The 22,233-nt window shown below is 56.3% G+C and overlaps 1 protein-coding gene and 1 long non-coding RNA gene across 3 annotated transcripts; both read left to right on the forward strand.

Moving 5' to 3' along the window:
- Positions 1–1,068: 1,068 nt before the first annotated feature.
- On the forward strand, positions 1,069–13,986 carry RBAK (RB associated KRAB zinc finger). 2 transcript variants are annotated; one of them, XM_058680293.1, is made up of 5 exons: positions 1,069–1,079; positions 2,584–2,642; positions 8,477–8,603; positions 8,745–8,840; positions 12,115–13,986. In XM_058680293.1, exons 2-5 carry the CDS (start codon positions 2,628–2,630, stop codon positions 13,983–13,985), a joined length of 2,109 nt encoding a protein of 702 aa, XP_058536276.1. In that variant the 5' UTR covers positions 1,069–1,079; positions 2,584–2,627; the 3' UTR covers position 13,986. The 2 variants fall into 2 exon arrangements, with proteins under 2 accessions (XP_058536276.1, XP_058536277.1); XM_058680294.1 differs by lacking the exon at positions 1,069–1,079 and adding an exon at positions 1,120–1,142.
- A 3,568-nt stretch (positions 13,987–17,554) lies between these two features.
- LOC131483144 (uncharacterized) lies at positions 17,555–18,381 on the forward strand. The gene is made up of 3 exons (XR_009247552.1): positions 17,555–17,681; positions 17,781–17,907; positions 18,057–18,381. It is a non-coding gene; the product is annotated as an uncharacterized LOC131483144 (long non-coding RNA).
- The last annotated feature ends 3,852 nt before the right edge of the window (positions 18,382–22,233 follow it).

Below are 22,233 nucleotides of genomic sequence, written 5' to 3' on the forward strand. Positions count from 1 at the left end.
ATAATTTAGTTTTACATAAGAAATTTTTACATCTTATGATTATATAGTCCACTAGATACCAAATCCTGCAATTTCCTGATTGTTTGTGGAGATATGGGTGTTTGTTAGTGACTTTTGCCAAGATTCCATTGTCAGGTTCATCTGGCCTTGACACCTTGAACTTGCATGAGGACCGTGGTCTGTCTCTATGTGAAGGGAGAATGTGAATTATACCTCTTGGGGACATGTAATAAAACAGTCTTCTTACCTCCACCATGCATGCTGGCTTTTCTGTCCCATCTGGCGTGCTGTCACGTGGTCTTGGTGTGCCATGGGGTGGTGGGCCCTTGACTCCCTCGCTGGACCAGGAGCATTAATGGTGACTGACTCTTCACCTGCAAAGGGCCTTGGAGCAGGAGGCCTGGCCTGCATGGAGTGCAGGGACCCAGGGTGCAAACCTGGCAGGTGCCTGTAGGTTAGATGATAGGGACAAGGAGAGTCACCTCCTCTTTTGGTCCCTAAAGCTCCAGGCCATGTCTGGGCCTGTTTAGAGCCAGAAGCCAGTCTTTCTGTTCGGGACTTGAGCGGCTGGGGTCCCGCCACTTCTACCTTCCTCGGCCACCTTTCCAGGAACACTAGCAGACATCTGGATGGGAATACTCCCCACTAACGAGACACTCGACTTTACAGTTAGAGGGGCCAGTACTTGCAGCATGAACATCCTTAACGGTTAAGTAGCAACAGCCAGTTCAGTGGTTGCTTCAGGCGTGGCGCGTTGCCTTTTGGGAAATGTAGTCCTGGGACTTGCCCTGGGCCCTCAGGATGAGCCCTGGGAGGCAGCTTCCGGTGCCCCGTCGCGCATGTGCACGCCCTCAACGCGTTCGAGGTGTCCACGCCTGCGCAGCACAGCCGCACTGCCCAGGCTTGCTGTGCTGTCCCTGTGGTGTTGCAGGCTCCATCTCCCGGGCTTTCCTTGCGTGGATGAGTCCCGAGAGCCCCTGCGGGGTTGAGTGGCTAGTTGGCCGGATGCCTGGCCTGCACTGGCCGAAGTCGGACGGGGAACCGGGAGCGTGAGCTCCGGGCGCGCACGGCTTGGGACGGTGAGTGGACAGTAAGTCCCCTGCGGGCGGCCGAGCGCCGCCTGCCCCAGCTGAGCCCCGGAGGTGCAGACCCGGCCCCTCGGAGAGGCCCGGAGCCCCTGCGGGGTAAGTGGTGGGCACTGCCCGGAGCCCCCTACAGGGCAGGTGGTGGGCACTGCCCGGAGCCCACTGTGTGGTAGCTGATGGGCACTGCCCGGAGCCCCCTGTGGTGGGTATGGCCTGGAGCCCCCTGTTGGGTAGGTGTGCTTCTGGCCCGGAGCCCCCTACGGGGCAGGTATTGGGTACCGGCTGGGAGTGCACAGTAGGGTTGGGGTCGCTTCTGGACCAGCTGCCCCTGCAAGGTCGTTCCCACTCCTCCCTTCACTGTCGGGTCCTCGGTGTCCCTAAACGTGCTTCCGTGCCCGGGTGCCCCTCGGGTCCGCCTTGATGGCATTCCACGTTAGAATTAGGGGAAACAGGTAGCGGCTTTAATGGCTTAGTGGCAAAGCAGGTTAGGAAGAAGGCGACAGGCACCCTTGGCAGTGTCCTGTGTCAGCTTGTGGAAGTGATTGTGCGGGGCGGAGTGGCAGGCTGCCTCCTGCTGGACGAAGGTGAGGGGTGCTGAGAATTGGGGTGACTTGGCAGAGGGCACTGAGTGTGTGTGTGTGGCTTGGCTCATGGTGCCACTGCGGAGTCTAACCTCGCCAGCGTCCTGCCCACCATGTCCCCCTTGGTTCTCTTCCCCCTCCCCGACCCCCATTTCCCTGAAAAGCAGAGTGACAACAAGAGGCAGAGAGAAGCTTCCATGTGCTGCTTCACTTGGCACGCGGCTGCCACGGCTGGGGCTGGTCCAAGCCCGAGCCAGGAGCTCCGTTGCGGTCTCCCCGGTAGATGGCAAGGACCCTGGGACTCGGGCCATCTTCCCTGGTGCATCAGCTGGGAGCTGGTTCTGAACCATAGCATCTGGGACTCCATGCAGCTCAGATGTGGGACGCCCATGTTGCAGGCTGCCAGGCCCACCCCATCTGTCCCCAGGACCAGCTGGGGTGCTGGGCGAGGCTGGAGCCAGGAGGCAGGAGCCTGGAGGTCCCTCAGGGTCTCCTACATGGAGGTCAGGGGTTGAGTTCCTTGGTCCGTTTCCCGCTGCTTTCCCAGGCGCAGGGAGCTGCGTTGGCAGTGGGGCATTGGGACTGCAGCCAGTGAGCAGGTGGGATGTGGGCACAGCAGGTGGCGGGCCAGAGCTGTCGTGCCACAGACCCAGACCCTTCCCATTTGCTTCTTGTACTGCACGAGGACATCTGTTTGTGACAGGTGCCCTGGTCAGTCCTGACCAGAGAGAGAGAGAGGCTCGTGCGGCTTGTCAGCACCTGATGGTGTGGGGGCCTGCAGGGGCAGGTGTGTGTGCCCACAGTCACCCTGGGAGCCCCAGCCGAGTGTCCACAGCGGGCCTCCGTGTGCCGGGCATGTCTGCCTGCACAGGCCGCCAGGCCCCCGAGCTCAGTGCCTGCCTCCTCCTCTCCCCTAGCTCCACCGTCAGCCGGCCCCACGCTGACCCAGAAGCCTCCGAAAATGAGCCGATCGCAGGTGAGTTGCCGTGTGCTGTGTGTTTGCTCCCACTCTGAAGAAAGATGAAGCTCCTGATCACGTGAAACACACCTTCCCTGCAGAGGGTGGGTGAGCTGAGAGCCCTGGGTCACCTTTGCATGCAGGCAGGGGTCACGGGGTGCCTGAGGGACTTCTTGTTGTTGGTGGGTTTTCCCTGTTGCCACGTTCCTGGAAGTGTTTCTGGGCGGGAGCCAGTGAAGTGGCCTGTGACTTTGTGCAGTAGGAGCCGTGGCGTCCTTGCCACAGGCGCCTCCGTGCGGCTCACAGCAGCCCAGGGCCTGCCGCCCAGGGAGAACCTGATGTGCACGTGCTTTGCCTGCTGGTCCAGGGGTGAGCCCTGGGAGGGTGGCCGGTGCCTCACCTGCCAAGGATCTCTATCCGTGGGGGTGAGTGGGCCGCACAGCTGACCAGGCAGGTTTCCTCTCGTCTCACGTTTCCCACCTGGTGTGGCCTCTCGCCACTTTGCTGAGCCGGGGATCTGTTTCATGGTCAGCCCTAGGCGGTTTGTCCGTGCCTCGCCGGACGAGCCTCTGACGTTTGCTGTTTCTACGTTGGTGTCTTCCCCATAGAGTCTCCATTTCCCTTGACTTTGGAAAGACATTAATCAGCAAGCAAGGGCCAAGGCAGGCCCAAGGCAGGCCCAAGACAGGAGGTGGGAATTGCATTGGGGTCTCCCACGTGCCTGGGCCCAAGTGCGTGAGCCATCACCTGCGGCCTTCCAGGGTGGGTGATGTTAACACGAAGCTGGGCTTGGGGAGGAGCCAGGCCCTGGTGCCAGGCATCTGTGCGGAATGTGGGCGTGAGGCCCAGCGCCCACCTCCGTGTTTGTCTTTCCACAACATGGGGGTCTTTCCTTAAGGTACAGTGTCCTGTGTTCTGAAGTCACGTGGTCCTCGTGGACAGAGAGCTCGTGCTGCTCTTGGTCACCAAGTTGCAACAGGAGCTGCCCTGGTGGGTCTCTTGTGCGTCCTTGCCCCCGTCTAGTTTTCTAAGGAATCCGGGTTGTGTGTCTTAATTTGCCAGTTTGGCTTGTGTTGACATGTTTTATCTTACTCTTTGTGGAAATCAGTCCATTGGAAAGGTGGAGGTCTGGGTTATGGAGGGCAGCCTAGCAGGCGTGCTGTGCCCAGGGCGCAGTGGCCAGTAGCGCCCTGTGTTTTCCCCAGGTTCCAGTGGCAGTGAGCATGCACAGGCGTGGCCAGCAGGAGAGCTGCGGGTGGGGTGGGTTTCCCACGCCGGAGAGGCCTGGTTTACACACAGGTGCAGAGACAAGGTCTGTGAGGAGCAGCCCACTGAGGACTCCATGGACACGGCTGGGGTGGCGGGGGGAGTGCCGGGTCCAGGCCCACACGTTGTGTGTCTGACCTAGCTCCCCTGCTGATGCATCTGGGCACCTGCGGATTGTGGCCCAAGTGCTGGGGTCCCTACACTCAAGTCGGGGACTCAGGTGGAGCCCCTGGCCCCAGCTGTCACACCATTTCAGAAGTGAACCCAGGGATGGAAGCTCTCACTCTGGTTTTTCTGGTCTTGGTTTCTCCTGCTGTATCACTCTGCCTTTCAAAAGACGTTTCTGAGGATATGTTGGGACAGTCTGTCCAGGCGAGGGCCCTGTAGGTGGAGATAAAGGATTGCAAGGGCGCCTGCCGTGGGCGTGAGGCGGGACAGGCTGTACGTGCACATCACCCGCATGACCTGGGCCTCGGCCGGCAGCTCTGGCCGGACGCCCTGACACAGGACTCCTTGTGGGTGTGCATGCGTCAGTTAGTCATTTGGGGAGCAGACACTGTAGGTAAAGCCTCAGCCGGCAACACCAGCATCCCAGAAGGCCGCCAGCTCGTGTCCCGGCTGCTCCACTTCGGACCCAGCTTGCTTGCTTGCTTTTTTTTTTTTTTTTTTTTTTTTTTCGGAACAATGTTTTATTATTTATCATTTTATGATGCAGTTCCATAGGCTCCTGGGATTTCCCATGACCCCTCCCCAGCTCCTCCCCCCACCTAGTTCTTCTGTATCATTGCTAAAGTATAGTTGTTGTTTTCTTTTAAAGATTTATTTGTTTTATTACACAGTCAGACACACAGAGAGGAGGACAGACAGAGAGGAAGATCTCCCGTCCGATGATTTACTCCCCAACTGAGCCGCAACGGCTGGTGCTGCACCGATCTGAAGCCGAGAACCAGCAACCTCCTCCGGGTCTCCCACGCGGTGCAGGGTCCCCAGGCTTTGGGCCGTCCTTGACTACTTTCCCAGGCCACAAGCAGGGAGCTCGATGGGAAGTGGAGCTGCCGGGACCAGAAGCAGCGCCCATTTGGGACCCTGGTGCATTCAAGGCGAGGACTTTAGCCGCTATGGCACGCCGCCGGGCCCAAAGTATAGTTCTTCATACACAGTCATATGTCCATCATTGCGGGCATGGACAATGCCAGAGAGTCCAGCATCCTATTGTCAAGCTATAGTAAACAGTTTCATTGCAGGTCCATCTTTGTCTCAAAGTAAAAATGCATGCTACATTGTATCCTCACATCTGGATATGTTAGTCTCCATTTCACAGCTACTGTACATTCCCTCAAATGAAAAGTCATAATAGAAAATCAACAATAGGAAGAAAAATACAAATTTACAATGCCATGAAGTTGAATACCATGTTACTAGATATGACAGTTCACTGCATAGCTACCATACATCCCCTTAAATGAAAAGCCACAAAACAAAATCAACATCAGGAATAAAAAAGAAATTAACAACACCATGAAGTTAAATAACATGTTACTGATGGATTAATGTGTCGCTGAAGAAATGAAAAGGAAAATCAAGAACCCTCTTGAAGAAAATTATGCTACTGTGTGATCTGTGAGTCACTGAATAATTTAATCACAAGAAGCTGTTATGAAGAGATGAAACTAACAAAACCAAAAACATCAAAATCTATAAGATACAGCTTCTGCTGATTTTTCTTGTTGAAATATGTCTCTTCTAGACAACAAATAGATGGGTTTTATTTTCTTAATTCGGTCTAATAATCTATGATGTTTGATTGAGCTTAAGCCAGTTACTTTGAGGGTTAATATGTATGGGTGGTAATTTTGTCCTGTCATTTTAGGAATAGGTTGTTCATTGGTTTAGTCTTCTGTTGTCATTTTCCTGGGATGTTCTCGTTTGCCTTTGGTTTTGTTGGGTGCTTTTCCTCTTCTCCGTCAAGAGAACATCTTATTATTTCATTAACTATATCTGTAAAACCCGTTTCCCTTTCTGCACCTTCTAGGACCGCCATAACTTTTGTATTAGGCCTCTTAATAGTGTCTTTCAATTCTTGAATACTTTTTTTGGCCTGATCCAGCTCTGCTTCCAGCTTTTTCTTTCCTTCCCCCTGGTGACAGGAAATATCTTCCAATTCTGAGAATCTTTTTTCTGCTTTCTTGATTCTATTTTGGAGACTCTCCACTGTACTTTTAATTTGCTCAACTGTGTTCTTGATTTCTGATATATCAGCCTTGGTTTGCTTTGTTGCTGCTTTTTCTGGTGTAATATATTCCTTAAATTCTTTGAACTCTTGTATGTGCTTCTCATTGTTGATCAGAAGCTTTCAAATGGTTTTTCTCAATTCTGTGTCTCCCCTATTTTCTCGATGTCTTCCTCAGTTACCTCGGAGGTTGGCATAGGGTTTTGCTCCTTTGCAGGGAGTTCAGTAATATTTATTGTGCCTTTGTCTCTTCTTTGCTCTTGGTCACTGTACTTCTGGTTATCATATTCTTCTGCTTGGGGCAGGTTTCTAAGCTGTGTCACCCACAAGTCTACAGTTCGATTTTACTTGTTTCTGTTGGTACACAGCTCTTTGCTTATAGCCAATTGTGCCACTCCCTCCAGCAGGTTCCAGGTCTGGGTTCTTATCTTAGATTTCCACCGTGGTCTCTGTAGCCCCAACTCCTGGCTCCCCACTCTCCACCTCCTGTGATATCGTGCTGAGGCTGCACTGTTGTCTGTACAAACTTTCTCCCTCTTCCAGTTGGAGCAGGTCCCAGGATTAGGGAGACACCAAGTATCCTATATAGCTATGTTGTTGGTGGTGCTGATCTTGCTAGAACCTGTTGGATGTTAGGTCTGGGTGCCACACAGACCTATTTTGACTCATACGATGCCATAGACGGTATTATTTTCCTATGGGACCAATGCAATCCACAGAACTCAGTGAGTTCTCGTGAGCTCAGCACATGTGCAGTTCACTGTTGTCCCTGCAGTCCTAAAGCTTTTGCCACAAAGTACAAAATGGCGCCTGATATACCACTACTAGAGTTCTTGATCTGCTGGCCATCAGGTCTGAGGGCTACCCAGATCTTCCTTGGACGGAACCTGTAGAATGCTGCATTGCTACAGTTCACTGAGTCAGAAAGGAGTTCACTCCCAGCTCAGTGTATGCTCAGTCCTTCCCCTTACCTTTGCCTAATTACGCAAAATGGCACCCAATTGGGCTCTAGAAGGGCGACTGGGCTGTGAAATCCACCCTATTCACACACTACCCGTCTGGGATCTGCTGCTCTGTCTCTGCTCCTGGTCAAATCACACAGACCAGCAGGACGGACAGTTCTTTGTCTGGGCTCACCTCCCAAGCTCCCAGTCAATGTCCCTTCCTACCTGGTTGCTGGTGGAGTTCCGGCTGCTGGTGGAGTTCAGATCCCGTTTTGCTGAATGCCGCTGGAGTATCAGTCGCTGCAATACCACACCGTTGTGTCTGCTGCTTTCCTGTGTCTCACAACTCCAGGTACCCCCCTGCTGCTGCTCTGTCCTCTCCTATTTCCTGGAATGTGTCCTCTCTGCTTCATCCTGATGAACTGTTTCTCTGTCCGTTTAAACGTGTCCTTACCCTGTTCCGCCATCTTGATTGTCTGCCTGACCCGGCTTTCTGCGAGTGGCCTGGGAAAGCAGCAGAGGATGGCTCAAGCACTTGGCCCCTGTTGCCCACATGGAAAATCCAGAAGCAGCTCCTGGCTTGAGCCTGGTCCAACTGCAGCCATTGCTGGCATTTGTGGAGTGAACTGGACGGTGGAAGATCTCTCCATCGCTGCCTCTCAGTAATGTCCTCCTGACTGGCTCACCCACCACTGTAGTCGGTGACGTCCCCAGGCTGTGCCCTGGGCCGGCCAGGGCTGCCGTCTGCATGGAACGTCCGGGCTGACTGGCACAGCCCGTCTCCTTTCACTTGTTACCTCTTTGCATCTTCACATCTTTTGTATTTTATTGTAAGATTTGTTTATTTTTTATTGGAAAGTTAGCTTTAAAGAGAGGAGTTCCATCGATGATTCACTCCCGAAGTGGCCACAATGGCCAGAGCTGAGCCAATCTGAAGCCAGGAGCCAGGCGCTTCTTCCGGGTCTCCTGTGTGGGTGCAGGGTCCCAAGGCTTTGGGCCGTCCTCGACTGCTTTCCCAGGCCACAGGCAGGGAGCTGGATGGGAATCAGGTCGGCTGGGGAGAATCAGCAGGTGATTCTCTGTGTCTCTATCTATATCTCTAGTTGTCTGTCTTCTCTGTAACTCTGCTTTTCCACTTTTATTTGAAAAAATCTAAAAAGAAAACTGAGGTGACAGGGGAAGTCCAGCAGCTGGTGGGCTGGCCGTGTGCACTGTGGCCCCTGGCCGTGAAGAGCACAAGGGTGGAGGTCAAGGAGTCTGGTGGGGGATCGTGGTGGGTGTTTGTCGCCCTTGGGCTGTGGGGGCTGGGCTGGCTCTGGCTGTCGTGTATGGCACAGGACAGAGCCCCGAGGCAGAGCGGGCACCAGGGTACTCTGCTTCATGTCCCACTTGGCGTCTCACTGCCGTTGCAGGGGCCCGTGTCGTTCAAGGACGTGGCCGTGGGCTTCACACAGGAGGAGTGGCAGCAGCTGGAGCCGGTGCAGAGGAGGACTTACCGGGAGGTGATGCTGGAGAACTACAGCCACCTCGTGGCCGTGGGTGAGGAGTGCCCTCCTGAGTGCCCTCTGGGTGGCGCCATCAGGCCACTTCATGCCCACTGGGTGGTGCGTAGGGTACAGATAAGTGCTGGGCAACCTGACAGCCCAGCCCTGACCTGAGGGCCCTGCTTCTCACAAACAGGCGGTGACGTCTCCAAGCCACGCGTGATCGTGAAGTTGGAGCTGGGAGAGGAGCCATGGCTGGCGGACAGAGAGCTTCCCTGTCTGAGTCCTCTAGGTGAGCAACAAGAGTGTTTACTGTCCCAGCCGAGGTGACAGCAGGACCCGTGTGCACGTGGCCCCAGGTCCCTGCCCTCTGCTGGCACTGGCTCCGGCTCCAGGGAGTTTGTTCTCACAGCCCTGAGGCCCCTCTTGGTCGTCCACCTGGTACTGGCAACGACCTTTGTTTGCAGACACCCCAAAGTCTTACAGGAAAATCACCATGAGACTTTTGTGTCCCCCCTCCTGTCTTGCACTGCCTCCCTGCTGGATGGCAGCTCCGCCCTCTCTCCTGTTCCCAACTCCACTCCCCCATTCAGAGCTCAGTCATGGCCTGTGCTGGCCGGATGAACAACTGCCCCCGGCCAACAGATGACCTGTAGCACTGACTGCCCCGTGGACCCAGCACCTGAACTGTCTCCTGGGTGACCAGCCTGGCAGCATGGCAGTGCCAGGGCGTGTGCTGCTCTGTGCTCCCCACAGTGCCCGAGGACTTGAGCCACCAATCTCTTCCTCCCTAATTTGTTTTGTAAAGATTTGCTTTATTTGAAAGGTGGATTTACAGAGAGAAGGAAGAACAGAGAGAGCTTCCATGTGCTAATTCACTGCCCATAAGCTGGAGCAGGGCATTCCAAAGCCAGAAGCCAGGCGCTGCTTCTGAGTCTCCCAGTGGGTGGCAGGGTTCCAAGCACCTGGGCCATCCTCTACTGCTTTCCCAGGTGCATTAGCCAGGATCTGAGTCAGAAGTGGAGTATCCGGGACTCGAACCAGTATCCATATGGGAAGCTTGGGAGGCTTAGCTTGCTGTGCCATGGTGCATTTTTGGTTTCTGACTTTTGTTGCTGTGAAAGGTTACTGTCCACACATTCTCACCGTCTGCATAGTCCCACTGTCCATGTGTTCTCATGGCCCACGCATGTTCGCTGTCCACGTGTTCTCGCTGTCCACACGTTCCCATTCTCATTTCCTTCTGCTGTTGGTGTGGATTTGCTCCCCTCCCACGTTTGCATGAATCATCTTTGGAAGTTGCCAGATCTGCTCAGCTACACACAGGTTCCCTCACCAGCTGGAGGATGGCAGCCCAGGCTATCCCATTGCTTGTCAGCCCTTGCAGCATGGCCCGGGGTGCCCAGCCGAAGCACCTGCGTTTGCTCAGGTTCTTGTCAGGTTTTTTTTTTGTCTGCGTGTCTCGGTGTCCTTCATGCCAACAACTGTCCCTTTGGTGTGCCCTTCCCTGGCCTGGGTGATGCCTGCTCTCCCTGCTTCCCTTCCAGGCATGTGTTTGTTGTCCAGTTCTGGTTTGCAAAGCACATAGCCTTGAGTCAGCTTGTAAAAGTGGCAAAGCTGTTGCTTGGGAAGCCCAGACCACTCACAGGAAGGCCTGGGTCCAGTCCTGGGTAGTCCACTTCCGATGCAGCTTCCTGCAGCTGTGCCCCCGGGGTACAACTGGTGGCTCACGTGCTTGGACCCCTCCACTCATGTGGGAGAGCCAGATGGAGCTCCAGGCTCCTGGCTTTGTCGTGGCCCAGCCCAGTTGTTGGAGGCATTTGGAGAAAGATTTCCATCAGTTTTTCTGCCTGTCTCTGCTTCTGCCTTTCAAGCAAAAACAGTAACAGCTTTAAAGTTAGTGACTCAGCGCCTTCGCTGTTTTGCGGTATATGCTTCAGTGTGGTTAATCTGATTGGTTGTGCGGGTGATCTCGACAGCATGAACCCTTTACAGTTGTGCCTCCAAGGGTACCTCCTGGCACTTGCCCTCCTTCCTGTCCACTCCACCACAAGGCAGGCAGGCAGGGCTCTGTGGCCCATGGGAGCAGCTCAAGCCCCCCCACACCTGCTGTGCGCCTCACTGCATGACACAGGCAGGGCCAGCAACAGAGCAGCCACTTCCGGTGGAGCCGGGCAGTGAGGGGGTGGCCCCACTGCTCAGAGCCCCGGTTCTCAGGTGGGAGTGCTTGGACAGGCAGGCACTGTGGGGCAGGCAGGCTGTGAGCTGCCACTCTCTGTTTCCATTTAGAGTTGATCCAGGGAAATGGCAAGTGGGAAGGAGTGCTTGCCGGTCATGAGGTTGGGCTAGCAGATGAGGGCACAGCTGTGTGGACAAGTCTGGGATTCACCTTTTAGGTGGAGGTTTGTGTCCTGAGCCCCGTCACAGGGGTGGTGTGGGACATTGTGCCTGCATGTATGGGAAAGAGCCCCAGTGAGGCGGCAGGACTGTGGCAGATGTCCGTCATCCTGGCCTGCGGAGCCAGGCCCGGGAGCCCACAAGGCCATCAGTGGGTGTGGGAACTGGGCCAGGGCACAGCCTGGGCCCTGTGGTGCCCATGACCCCCAGGATCCCATCAGGAAGGCCACGCTGGGGAGTGACTTCTCCGTGTCCTGTGGGTGTTTGTCAGCTGAGCTCGGGTGCAGCACAGACAGCATTGTCCTAGGGGTCCCTGGGGACAGCACTGGGCGGTAACCTAGAGGGTCCCAGAGTGAAATATGGCAGAATAAAAGCTGAGATTGCAAGGACGGTTTTAGGGATCGGATAGCTCTGTCTTAAGAGCACATGGAGCCCAGGGGAGTGAGAACTCGGGGCTGTGTTCAGGTTCAGTGAGGGCGCTGTGATGGGCCGGGCTGGCTGTGGGGAAGCAGGGCCGGGACTGGGGGACGTGAAGGCACTTGAAGTGCGTGACTAAGGTTAACAGATGCACGAGTTGGCCGTCAGGTGTTGGGAGTGTGGCGGTGCCCCAGTGTAGTGTGACATGGGTGCCACTGCCCACACTGCAGAGCTGACGTCACGTCCCAGCTCCCCAGAGAGGAGCTCTGACGGTCAGAGCTGAGGGCTGCTCCAGCATCTGCCTCTTGAGGCTGTTGTGCGCGGCACAGGCAGGAACGGGTGTGATGGGTACACACTTGTAGCTGGTGTTGGCTCAGATAGCAAGTAGCCCCAGGGCGTGACTGTGTCACACAGACCCATTGAAGAATCAGTGTCTCACTTTTTCCTTCGAGATTCGCGTGCCTGTGTCCCTCGTCCAGGGAGATGTCTTAGCTGTCTGTGTGTAAATTTATGAAGGTGTCTGATTCACTGTGTAGTCAGGTTCCCTTTTTGCCCATGCCAGGTCTTATCCCACACCATGCTTTGCCCGTGCCTGTCATAAGTCAGGCTTGTGTGTGTAAGCTCACGTGTGTGCTATGGTGCAAATCTAAGGACAGAGCGAATGGTCTGTGTGTTAACAAGTCAGCCCTCTGCTGGCTGCTGCACCTGTGTTCCCAGCTTCACATGTTGCTTTCCTTTTGTCCCCCTTGTAGACGCCTGCAGAACCCGTGACCTGCCAGCAGGACCCCACGCACCTGAGGACAGCCAACACGTGGCTGAGGAGAGAGACAGCACAATTGATAAAACTCAGCATGCTAACACAGGCCCTGCTCCTGCGGGCGCAGCAGGGCACACATGCATTTCATGTGGGAAGGGTTTCCAATCCACCACGGAGTTGATCAGCAGTGATGGGAGCTATGCGTGGGAGAACAGTGAGGCATGTGATGGGTGTGGGACAGGCTGTCCTGGGCAGAGGCCCTGGGACGGCACCTGCCCTCGTGACCTGGAGCGCGGCCTGCAGAAAACACGGATTTTGGAGAAGGCCTTTGACTATAACGAGTGCTTAGCAGCAGCCCTCGGTGATGAAGCCATCCTCCTCACCCCGAAGAGCGGCTGCGCGGTGGCTGAGCCCTGTGAGTGGGGGGGTGCCTCACCAGGGCTGCTCCGGGTGCCAGATATGGACACGTGTGCCCAGTCCCAGGTGGAAATTAAGCCCTTTGAGTGTGCCGAGTGTGGGAAGTCCTTCTGTAAGAAGTCCAAGTTCATCATCCATCAACGGGCGCACACAGGCGAGAAGCCCTATGCATGCAGCGTGTGCGGGAAGTCCTTCAGCCAGAAGGGGACCCTCACAGTGCACCGGCGCTCACACCTGGAGGAGAAACCCTACAAGTGCAGCGAGTGCAGCAAGGCCTTCTGCCAGAAGCTGCACCTCACGCAGCACCTGCGAACGCACTCAGGCGAGAAGCCCTACGTGTGTGGTGCGTGTGGCAAGACCTTCTGCCAGAAGACGCACCTCACACTACACCTGCGGAACCACTCTGGGGAGAGGCCCTACCCATGCGCTGAGTGCGGGAAGTCCTTCTCCCGCAAGTCTGCCCTCAGCGACCACCAGCGGACACACACCGGGGAGAAGCTCTACAAGTGCGAAGAGTGTGGCAAATCCTACTACCGCAAGTCCACCCTCATCACACACCAGCGCACCCACACAGGGGAGAAGCCCTACGAGTGCAGCGAGTGCGGAAGGTTCTTCTCACGCGTGTCCTACCTCACCATCCACTACAGGAGCCACCTGGAGGAGAAGCCCTACGAGTGTGCCGAGTGCGGGAAGACCTTCAACCTGAACTCGGCCTTCGTCAGACACCAGAAGGTCCACACTGAAGAGAAGGCCCACGCGTGCAGAGCATGCAGTCAGCTGTCCGCTCTGTCCTGTGTCACCCACCAGCAGACAGCCTGCTTAGGAGAGAAACCCTACGAATGTAGCGAGTGTGGGAAAAGCCTCCAGCCCCTGGCAGCCCGCAGCGGGCCCCAGGCGCCAGCCCAAGGGGAGCAGTCCTACGAGTGCAACATCTGTGGGAGGGCCTTCTCGGACTTGGCACGCTACACTGTGCATTACAGGAGCCACTCGGAGGAGAAGCCTTATGGGTGCCCCGAGTGTGGGAAAACCTTCTCCCACAACTCCTCGCTCTTCCGGCACCAGCGGGTGCACACGGGCGAAAAGCCCTTCGAATGTTACCAGTGCGGGAAGTTCTTCTCGCAGAAGTCCTACCTCACTGTCCACCACCGCATTCACTCCGGGGAGAAGCCCTATGGGTGCAGCAGGTGCGGGAAGGTCTTCTCACGCATGTCCAACCTCACCGTGCACTACCGGAGCCACTCGGGCGAGAAGCCCTATGAGTGCCACGAGTGCGGGAAGGTCTTCTCCCAGAAGTCCTACCTCACTGTCCACTACAGGACCCACTCCGGAGAGAAACCTTATGAGTGTGCCGAGTGTGGGAAGAAGTTCCATCACCGGTCTGCCTTCAACAGCCACCGGAGAACCCACAGGCCAGGGAACGGGGACGTGCTTGCCAGGGGGGACCTCTGATGGCCCCAGTGGGTAGAGGTACTCATGCCTTAATTCTCACTGTGATCCGGGGTTCCATGGCTGAGCCTTCCAGAGAATACCACAGCAAGCGCATACAACTCGCAGGACACTCGGTAATTTATCCAGGAATGAAAATGTAGAAATATTTAATATTTATTTTGGATTCCAGCTGTATTTACATATCAGGGACTCAGATCAGGTCTGTTGATAGGATGAATGTAGAAGAGATGTTGAATGTTAATGCACAAAGCCATATTTCTGATGTGAAGTCACCATGTGTGGGGACGAAGCCAGGGGCTGTCATCCTGTGTGAGCCGCCTTTATTCAGAAACCATCAGGTGGGAGGACTGTGACATTAAATCACTGCACCGCAGGTCCTGCCCTGTTTATAAGTTAGTCTCACTGGTCATTTATGCAGTTTGGAGTAAGTTGTGACTTGCGTAGTTTATGAAAGGGCACCGTTCTCACTGGGGTGCCGGGTGGCCAGCGGCTCTGGCGGGGTGTGGGGTTGATGGTCAGGCTGAGCCCAAGGTAGGAAAAACATGGTTTCTCAGGTAGAGACATTTATAAATGGATTTTAGTGGGTGCTTAGTAGAGGCAGTGATTACACATTTCCAACTTCGCCTGCTTAAAACATAAAAAAAAGTTTAAATGTTTTGAGAAGCTGCATAGTTTGAAATGATTCAAGTCACTTTTCATGAAAGAACACACGCACTGTTTCTGCTCTCCAGACCTGTGCCCCAGCCTCCCACACTTCCGTTTTCACCCGCCGGCTTAAGTGCACGGAGAGCCAGTGATACCAGCTCTGTAATCTTAACCTGAGTGTGTGTTCATTGCCCCTTCCCCCCGGCACTTTGGGACATGTTAGTTCATTTCTAGAAGACTCTTTTTGGTTGGTTAACTTCCTGTCTTTCCTCTGTTCCTGCTGGAAGAGTGGATACCTCCCGTTCCTTCTCAAGATGCAGAGAGGCTGCGTCCTGATGAGGCCAGAGCAACAGCACACATTGCTGCGAATGTGGCGTGGCCCTTGTCAGGGGGCTACACCCCTCCCCCCAGGTGCAACCCTGAAGCCGGGGTGATGCCAGTTTGTTCCTGTTGCAGAACCGCCACAGTCTGTATCACAGCTGAGAGCGCCACGGGCGGCTTCGTCCTGCTCGGAAGGATCAAGTGCTCCTGGAATTTTCCAGTGAATATTTTCAGGGCGTGGCTGGCCATGCATAACTGAGGAGACACTGCTGTGCCTTGCTGGTGGTCATGACCAGCCTCACAGAGGCAGAGCAGAGCACGTAGGTTGTAGAAAGACCACGTGCTCCTCGAAGGGCTCTTAGCTCCAGGAATCACAGGTAGTTCCATCAAGGCAGAGGCAGATGGAGAAACGCGAGAACAGGAAACTCATGTGGCAACTGGAAGTCTGTGTATGAACTTCTGAAGGATAGAAAGGAAACTTCCTAACCAGGTGAGGAGTAGTCAACTATAACCAGCAGGCTCTCACTAATGGTGAGCTCGGCAGGGCTGTGAGTGACTGCTGGTTCCATGCAGCGCCCTGCTGAGGGGCTTGGCCAGAGAAGAGCGAGAGGCGTGAGGCTGGCCAGAAGCCGACGTACTGGGCCTGGCACAGTGGCCTAGCAGCTCAAGTCCTCACCTTGAATGCGCCAGGATCCCATATGGGCGCCGGTTCTAATCCCGGCAGCTAGCTTGTGGACTGGAAAGCAGTCGAGGATGGCCCAAAGCCTTGGGACCCTGCACCCATGTGGGAGACCTGGAGGAAGTTTGCTCCTGGCTTTGGATCGGCGTGCACCAGCCGTTGTGGTCACTTGGGGAGTGAATCATCAGACAGAAGATCTTCCTCTATAGATATATATCTGACTTTGCAATAAAAATAAATATTCAAAAAAAAAGCCGACATACTGAGCGTGTAGAGAATCAGCCAGTGTGCCCACAGCAAGTCCCTGTCGTCTGGGCCATTCGTGCAAAAATCCGCTAATCCACCAGCCAGAACACCACCGGAAAACCCAGCTGCTTCTTAAAGCAGTACCATTAGCCAAGATCCTCAAGTGCATAGAGGGGAAGTCAGCATTTCTTTCTTTTTTTTTTTTTTTTTTTTTAAGATTTATTCATTTTATTACAGCCAGATATACACAGAGTGGAGGAGAGACAGAGAGGAAGATCTTCCGTCCGATGATTCATTCCCCAAGTGAGCTGCAACGGGCCGATGCACGCCGATCCGAAGCCGGGAACCAGGAACCTCCTCCGGGTCTCCCACGCGGGTGCAGTGTCCCAAAACATTGGGCCGTCCTCAACTGCTTTCCCAGGCCACAAGCAGGGAGCTGGATGGGAAGTGGAGCTACCGGGATTAGAACCGGCGCCCATATGGGATCCCGGGGCTTCCAAGGCGAGGACTTTAGCTGCTAGGCCATACCGCCGGGCCCTCTTTCCTTTTTTAAGATGTGTTTATTTCTTATTGGAAAGGCAGATATACAGAGAGGAGGAGAGACAGACCTTCCATGCACTGATTCACTCCCCAAGTAGCCACAGAACCAATATGAAGCCAGAAGCCTAGAGCTTCTGGTTCTCCCACACGGGTGCAGGGTCCCAAGGCTTTGGGCCATCCTTGACTGCTTTCCCAGGCCACAAGCAGGGAGCTGGATGGGAAGCAGGTCAGCTGGGACACGAACTAGTGCCCATATGGGTTGCCGGTGCATGCAAGGCAAGGACTTTAGCCACTCGGGTACCGTGCCAGGAAGTCAGCATTTCTCAAAACTGTATTGAGAAAAATCACAGAATGGAGGCTGTCCTGCCTGGGCCCCAGACACGCCCATGTGCCTGGGGCTAATCCAGGTGTGTCCACAGCAGCGCGGTGCTGGCAGGGAGCCTGCCCTCAGAATTTGGCCCTAGGCCCAAGTGAGCCAGGGTCCAACATGTGACAGGAGCTGGGGGGGTGGCCTGGGCGGCAGGGCCCCCCAGGTGTGAGCTGAGAATAGGGTGTGCCTTTGGGTTAGACATAGTGGGTCACCCTGCATCCTGCACTTGGGCACTTACAAAGGGGTCTGAGATGGCCCTCAGTTAAGATGCTGACGGGCGAAGATCCCGGGCTGTCTCCTTGTTTCTCAATTTGGGGTGCAGTTACCATCCAGGTAACCTTTCTCTAGAGGTAAGGAATAAAACCTGGAGTATTGGTTTGGTACTAAATCTTACCTAACTGGCCCTCAGCTCGCTCACTCAGCGAACTGGGAAAGTCAAGACACACGGGTTTTAATTGCACGTGGACTTGGCTCCGTGAAAAGCCAAGGGGTGGCGGTAAGGTCTGCGCTGGCCACCATTTGGTCTCAATGGGCTCCCTGCCTCTCCGTAGAGAGCAGTGAGGAGACGCTGCCCTGGGGCGGAGGGTCACGGACCCTCGTGCCTCATTCCAGCTCCGGGGTGATCCCCGGGTGTGGGCAGGTCAGACTTTGCAGCCTCAGCTGCTGCAAAGGGCCGAGGCGCAGGCAGGTCCTCCAGGGCGGCCCTGGACAGACCCAGGGCTGGAGGGTGTGGTCTCGGGTGGGCGTGGCCTTCCCCAGGGGCTGCGGGGCGTGGCCACGAGGGGCGGGGCCGAGCTCGAGCTGTCCAGTGCCAGGGCAACTCCGGGCCACAACCGTCTCAGTCCAACAGTCCCCGGGAACCAGAGGTCGTTGACGGCGGCCGTGCAGCTCGGAAGTGAGGACCGCGGGCCTGACTGGCAGCAGGCGGCAGGGGGATGTGGGTCAGGGTGGAGGGGTGCGAGCCTGGCCTCTGACCGCACCCCCACTTCTCCAGCCGCGCTGTCTGCCGGCCATGGGGCCCACACTCGTCCTGCTGCTGCTGCTGCTGCTGCTCCCGGCCACGCAGGCCGCTCCGCTGCTGGAAGCCGCCTCGCGGGACAGCCTCCCAGACGTCCTGCCAGGTCTCAGCCAGAGGGCGGGAAAGCAGGGGCGACATGGGAGCGGCGGGGCCCCGAGGCGGAGAGGGAGGCACGGGGGTAGGGTCCACACACGCTCCCAGGGGCCCTCGCCGCGCAGGAAGGACGAAGCTCCCCGTTCGCCTCTCCCTCAGGAGCCTCGGCCGGCGACGACCAAGAGCTGCCGGCTGACCCACACCCAGCCCCGGGCTCGGGCTGTCCCCCAACTCCTCCTGAAACTGCGGCATGATGCCATCCAGGAAGGGCCTGTGGCCCCCGTGGACGGGCCACAGAGCCTTGTCCCCAGGCCGGCCGCCTGGGTCTCCACATCACCGGCTCCCAAGACCTGCTTCCCGTCCCTTCCCTGGCCAACCGCTGCAGCGGGGCCTCGGGGTGGACACCACCACCCTGCCAGAGGACCAGCCCACCTTCGCCGCACCCCAGCCTCGCCCTCTTTGGAAATAAAAGTTATTTCTTAGAGCTGACCATGCTGCTTCCTGGGGCCCCCAGCTGCGCACTCACACGCTGCGTGGCCACACACCCTGAGCCCCACTGTCCCCCCTCCCCCGAGCCCTCAGGCCCAGCTGAGCCCTTGGTCACCCATGGATGCTGCAGCCATGGCCTGGCCCGCTCAGATCTCACGTGGGGAACAGGGCACCATCTCATGCCTGTCTCCTGCCTCCCTGACTCCTTTAGGAGCCCCACCTGCCACTTGCCGTTATTTGAAGAACAGCAAGAGACTTTGTGCCCATTCTCTGCTTCACTCCCCCAAGATGTCTGCAACAGCCAGGGGAAGCCAGGGGCCTGGAACTGGGGGTCTGCTTCTCCTGAGGGGAAGCTGTCAGCCTCCCCTCCTGCCTCTCAGGGTGCCACCCTCCCACAGAGGGCCAGATGGGAAACAGCAGGCACCCAGCACCCAGGCGCACTGATGTGGGATGTGGCTGTCCCATCACAATGCTCACCCCCATGTCAATTTTTTTTAAGTGCCTAGCCTTCCTTTAAAAGTCCACACAGCAGGGCCTGGCGGCGTGGTCTAGCGGCTGAAGTCCTCGCCTTGAGGGCCCCGGGATCCCATGTGGGCGCCGGTTCTGGTCCCGGCGGCTCCACTTCCCATCCAGCTCCCTGCTTGTGGCCTGGGGGAGCGGTTGAGGACGGCCTGGTGCATTGGGACCCTGCACCCGCGTGGGGGATCCGGAGGAGGTTCCTGGTTCCCGGCTTTGGGTCGGCGCGCGTCGGCCTGTTGCGGCTCACTTGGGGAGTGGGTCATCGGACGGAGGATCTTTCTCTCTGTCTCTCCTCCTCTGTGTGTATCTGACTGTAATAAAATGAATAAATCTTTGAAAAAAAAAAAAGTCCACACAGCGGCACCACCATGGGACCTAGCCACTCCAGCCCTGGGGCTCTGGAGGGACGGATGGCACCCTGCCCTGCAGGCTGGGCCACCACTGCCCTTCTAGCTGTCATTGCCAAATGTCTAAGACCAACCCAAGCTTCCATCGGCAGCCCCCAGGTTCCCTCAGCTAGGAGAGCAGAAGACAACCCCCGTTCGAGTGACCCCCTTGGAAAAGTGCCGTCAACCTAGCAGAAGCCGACCCCAAGGCCATGCAAAGAGGCCCATGGCTTGGTTCCCTCGTGCTTGAATGCCCAGCCTAGTCAGGCGAGGCTGCAGGTGGTTGCATCCATGCCTGCACTCAGGCCAGGTGTGACAGGCCCCTCTCCAGCAACGTGTTCTCTGCGATGCAACCCCAGGCTCCTTCCCTGACCTCGTACCAATCCGTACCCAACAGACCACAGCTGCGGAGGGCAGGGAAAAGCCGGTAAGGGCTGACTCCGAGGTGCAGCGAACCTGACCCCTGCTTAGGCGCACTCCGTGGCCCTCCCCAGGAGTGATGCCCACCGGCCCAGCTCGAGGCTGACGCGTCCTGGTCACCTTTCATCCCCTTGCCGGCCAGCCAAACCCTGTGACACCCTCACCCCCGCCACGTGGACCCTTGAGTACTAAGGCACGCGGCTTCCCTGGGAAGGGGCTGTACTGCCCATGCAGCTGGACACAGGACAGGTGAGCAGAGAACCTGGATTGGGACAGCTACGTGGAGGCCCTTGCTGCGGTCCCGCGTCCACACTGTCCACCGCCCTGGATGGTGATGATGAAGGTGCCGCTGCCCCAGCGTGAGGTCGTCCCCACCGGCGGCGGCGTCCATCTCTGCAGGACCGGGAAGGGCCCAGAGAACCATCAGCTAAGGAGTGCTGGGGGCCCTAGCCTGCACACGCCCTGGCTTGAGCTGTAGGAACTTAGCTCAGGGGACGTAGCCCTGGTTGGCGAGGGGTGATGGAGGCTCACACAGGGAGGTGGCGGAGGGGCCTGTGATGGAGCCCCACGGGACCTCATGAGGCACGCAGAGTGGCATGGGGTGACTGCTGGGGGTGGGCACCCAGACAGCGGGACTCGCTGCTGTAGGGGGTGGGACGGCCTCGTGGTTCTCCCACCCTTTGGTGGCCCCCAGGACCACAGTCTGCTCGACTCGCTCATTCGCAGGGTGGCTGCTTCTGCCAACAGGTGGACTCTCGTGCGGTGTGGCAGCCCACAGCCCCTGGTACGGGCCCCATGTTCCTCATGGGACCATTCTGCCAGGGCGAATGGGAGGAGTAGGAGGCCCTGTGACAGAGCCTGTACGATGTCCCAAACATTGTATGCCCAGGAATTTGAGGGCTTGGATAAGATGGACAATCAATAAATGTGTATACTGTAACAGCCTGGGCCCTGCTTATTTCACTTAACATAATGCGCTCCAGTTAAATGCCTTCTGCTGCCAATGACGGGGCTTTGTTGCTGTTTATGGCCAAAGGAGATTCGACTCTGCACGTGTTGCAGTGTTTTTCATTGGTCCCTCAGTGGCTCTTGGACACAGTGCCGCCACGTGCCCGGAACTGTTTCCAGGGTTGAGGCACAGGGTTGCCTGCTCTGCGTCTTTGCCAGCACCTGCTGTCTGCCTCTCGGCTGACAGCCTTCCCGACTGATGGTGCCCCTGGGAGTGCATCCTGTGGGGAGGGGCAACTGGGAGCATCCTCTCACGTTTTCATTGGCCCTTTTTTTGACTTTTCTGAAGTCAGGCTTTTCTGCTTAATCGAATCCCACTAACTTAGGTCTCAGTCTTTTGTGTAATTTGTGAATAATAACTCTTGTGGGCTAAGGAGTTGATTAGTGCTCGCTAGCCTGGGCAGGAACTGGGCTTGTGGCTAAAAACACCTGGACTAATTGGACTCATCTGTATCCAATATCCTGCTAAATGAGGATGTGGGGGAAGAGTATATAAGGAGAGGTGAAGGAGCAATAAAGGGAGAGGTCCTGGAGACTTTCACCATGGCTGGTCTCCTGTTGGTGCTTCATCCCCAGGCCCTCTCCGCCCCAGGCCCTCTCCGCCCCAGGCCCTCTCCGTGGCCCCGTTACTGGCCCTGCTGGCCGGAGCAGTCTCTCATTCTGTGTGTTGTTTTCTCTTTCACTCTGTTCACTAGACTCGCATCTGTTTACTTTTACTTTTGCTTTTGGTTTTTGCTGTTTTTTTGCTTGCTTTTAATCTCTAGAGGCAATTTGCCTGGACCAATGCCAGGGAGTGTTTTCATCTGTTTTCCTCCAGGAGTTTCAGAGTTGGGGTCTCACTTTCAAGTCTCTGAGCTGTTCTGTGTGGATTTCCAAGTGTGGGAGCGAGCGGGGCCTGCCTTCCTCCTGGGATGTGTGCTGATCCAGGGTCCTCAGTGGGAGTCCCTGGCGCCCAGGCCGAGAACCTCGGATGCAGGTAGGCGAGTAACTGTGTCTGTGTGGGATTTTACGCCAGTGCCACACCTTTCAAGTTACCGTCATTTGAAAGTATGTGTTGAAGCTGGGAATTGTGTTACCTTTCAACATTTCAATAATGTTAGTGGTTTTGTGTGTGTGTGTGTGTGTTTTAACGTCTTCTTTAATTCCATTCCTCCGTGTTTTATAACTCCCATTACAGACACCTGTCACTTCCTCAGTAACAGTATTCTTTGATTGCTGTTGTGGGGGTGGGGACTGCTTCCTTGAGGACTTGTGCGGCGCCTTGGCTGTAGTATCAAGTGGACTGCTGCTGCTGAGGCAGGCGCAAGGACGCCGGGACTAAAGTGCCGCCGAGGAGAGCCCCATGCCACATCAGTCTTCAAGTCCCCACTTCTCTAATCCAAGTCCAGCTTCCTGCTAAGGCGTTCTGGAAGGCAGCAGGTGGGGCTCAGGAGCTGGGACTTCGGTCACCCCTGCGGGGATCCAGGCGGGGTTTCTGGCCCTTAGCCTTGCCTCATGTTGGGAACATGTTGGGG

The sequence above is a fragment of the Ochotona princeps genome, chromosome 24, assembly GCF_030435755.1.
Source record: "Ochotona princeps isolate mOchPri1 chromosome 24, mOchPri1.hap1, whole genome shotgun sequence".
Lineage (NCBI taxonomy): Eukaryota > Metazoa > Chordata > Mammalia > Lagomorpha > Ochotonidae > Ochotona > Ochotona princeps.

What these genes read in the sequence shown, in the direction of transcription:
- RBAK (XM_058680293.1), top strand. An exon ending in CAGCCACCTCGTGGCCGTGG is followed by an intron (nt 8,604 to 8,744) that starts GTGAGGAGTGCC and finishes TCTCACAAACAG; the next exon opens with GCGGTGACGTCTCCAAGCCA. An exon ending in TCCCTGTCTGAGTCCTCTAG is followed by an intron (nt 8,841 to 12,114) that starts GTGAGCAACAAG and finishes TCCCCCTTGTAG; the next exon opens with ACGCCTGCAGAACCCGTGAC.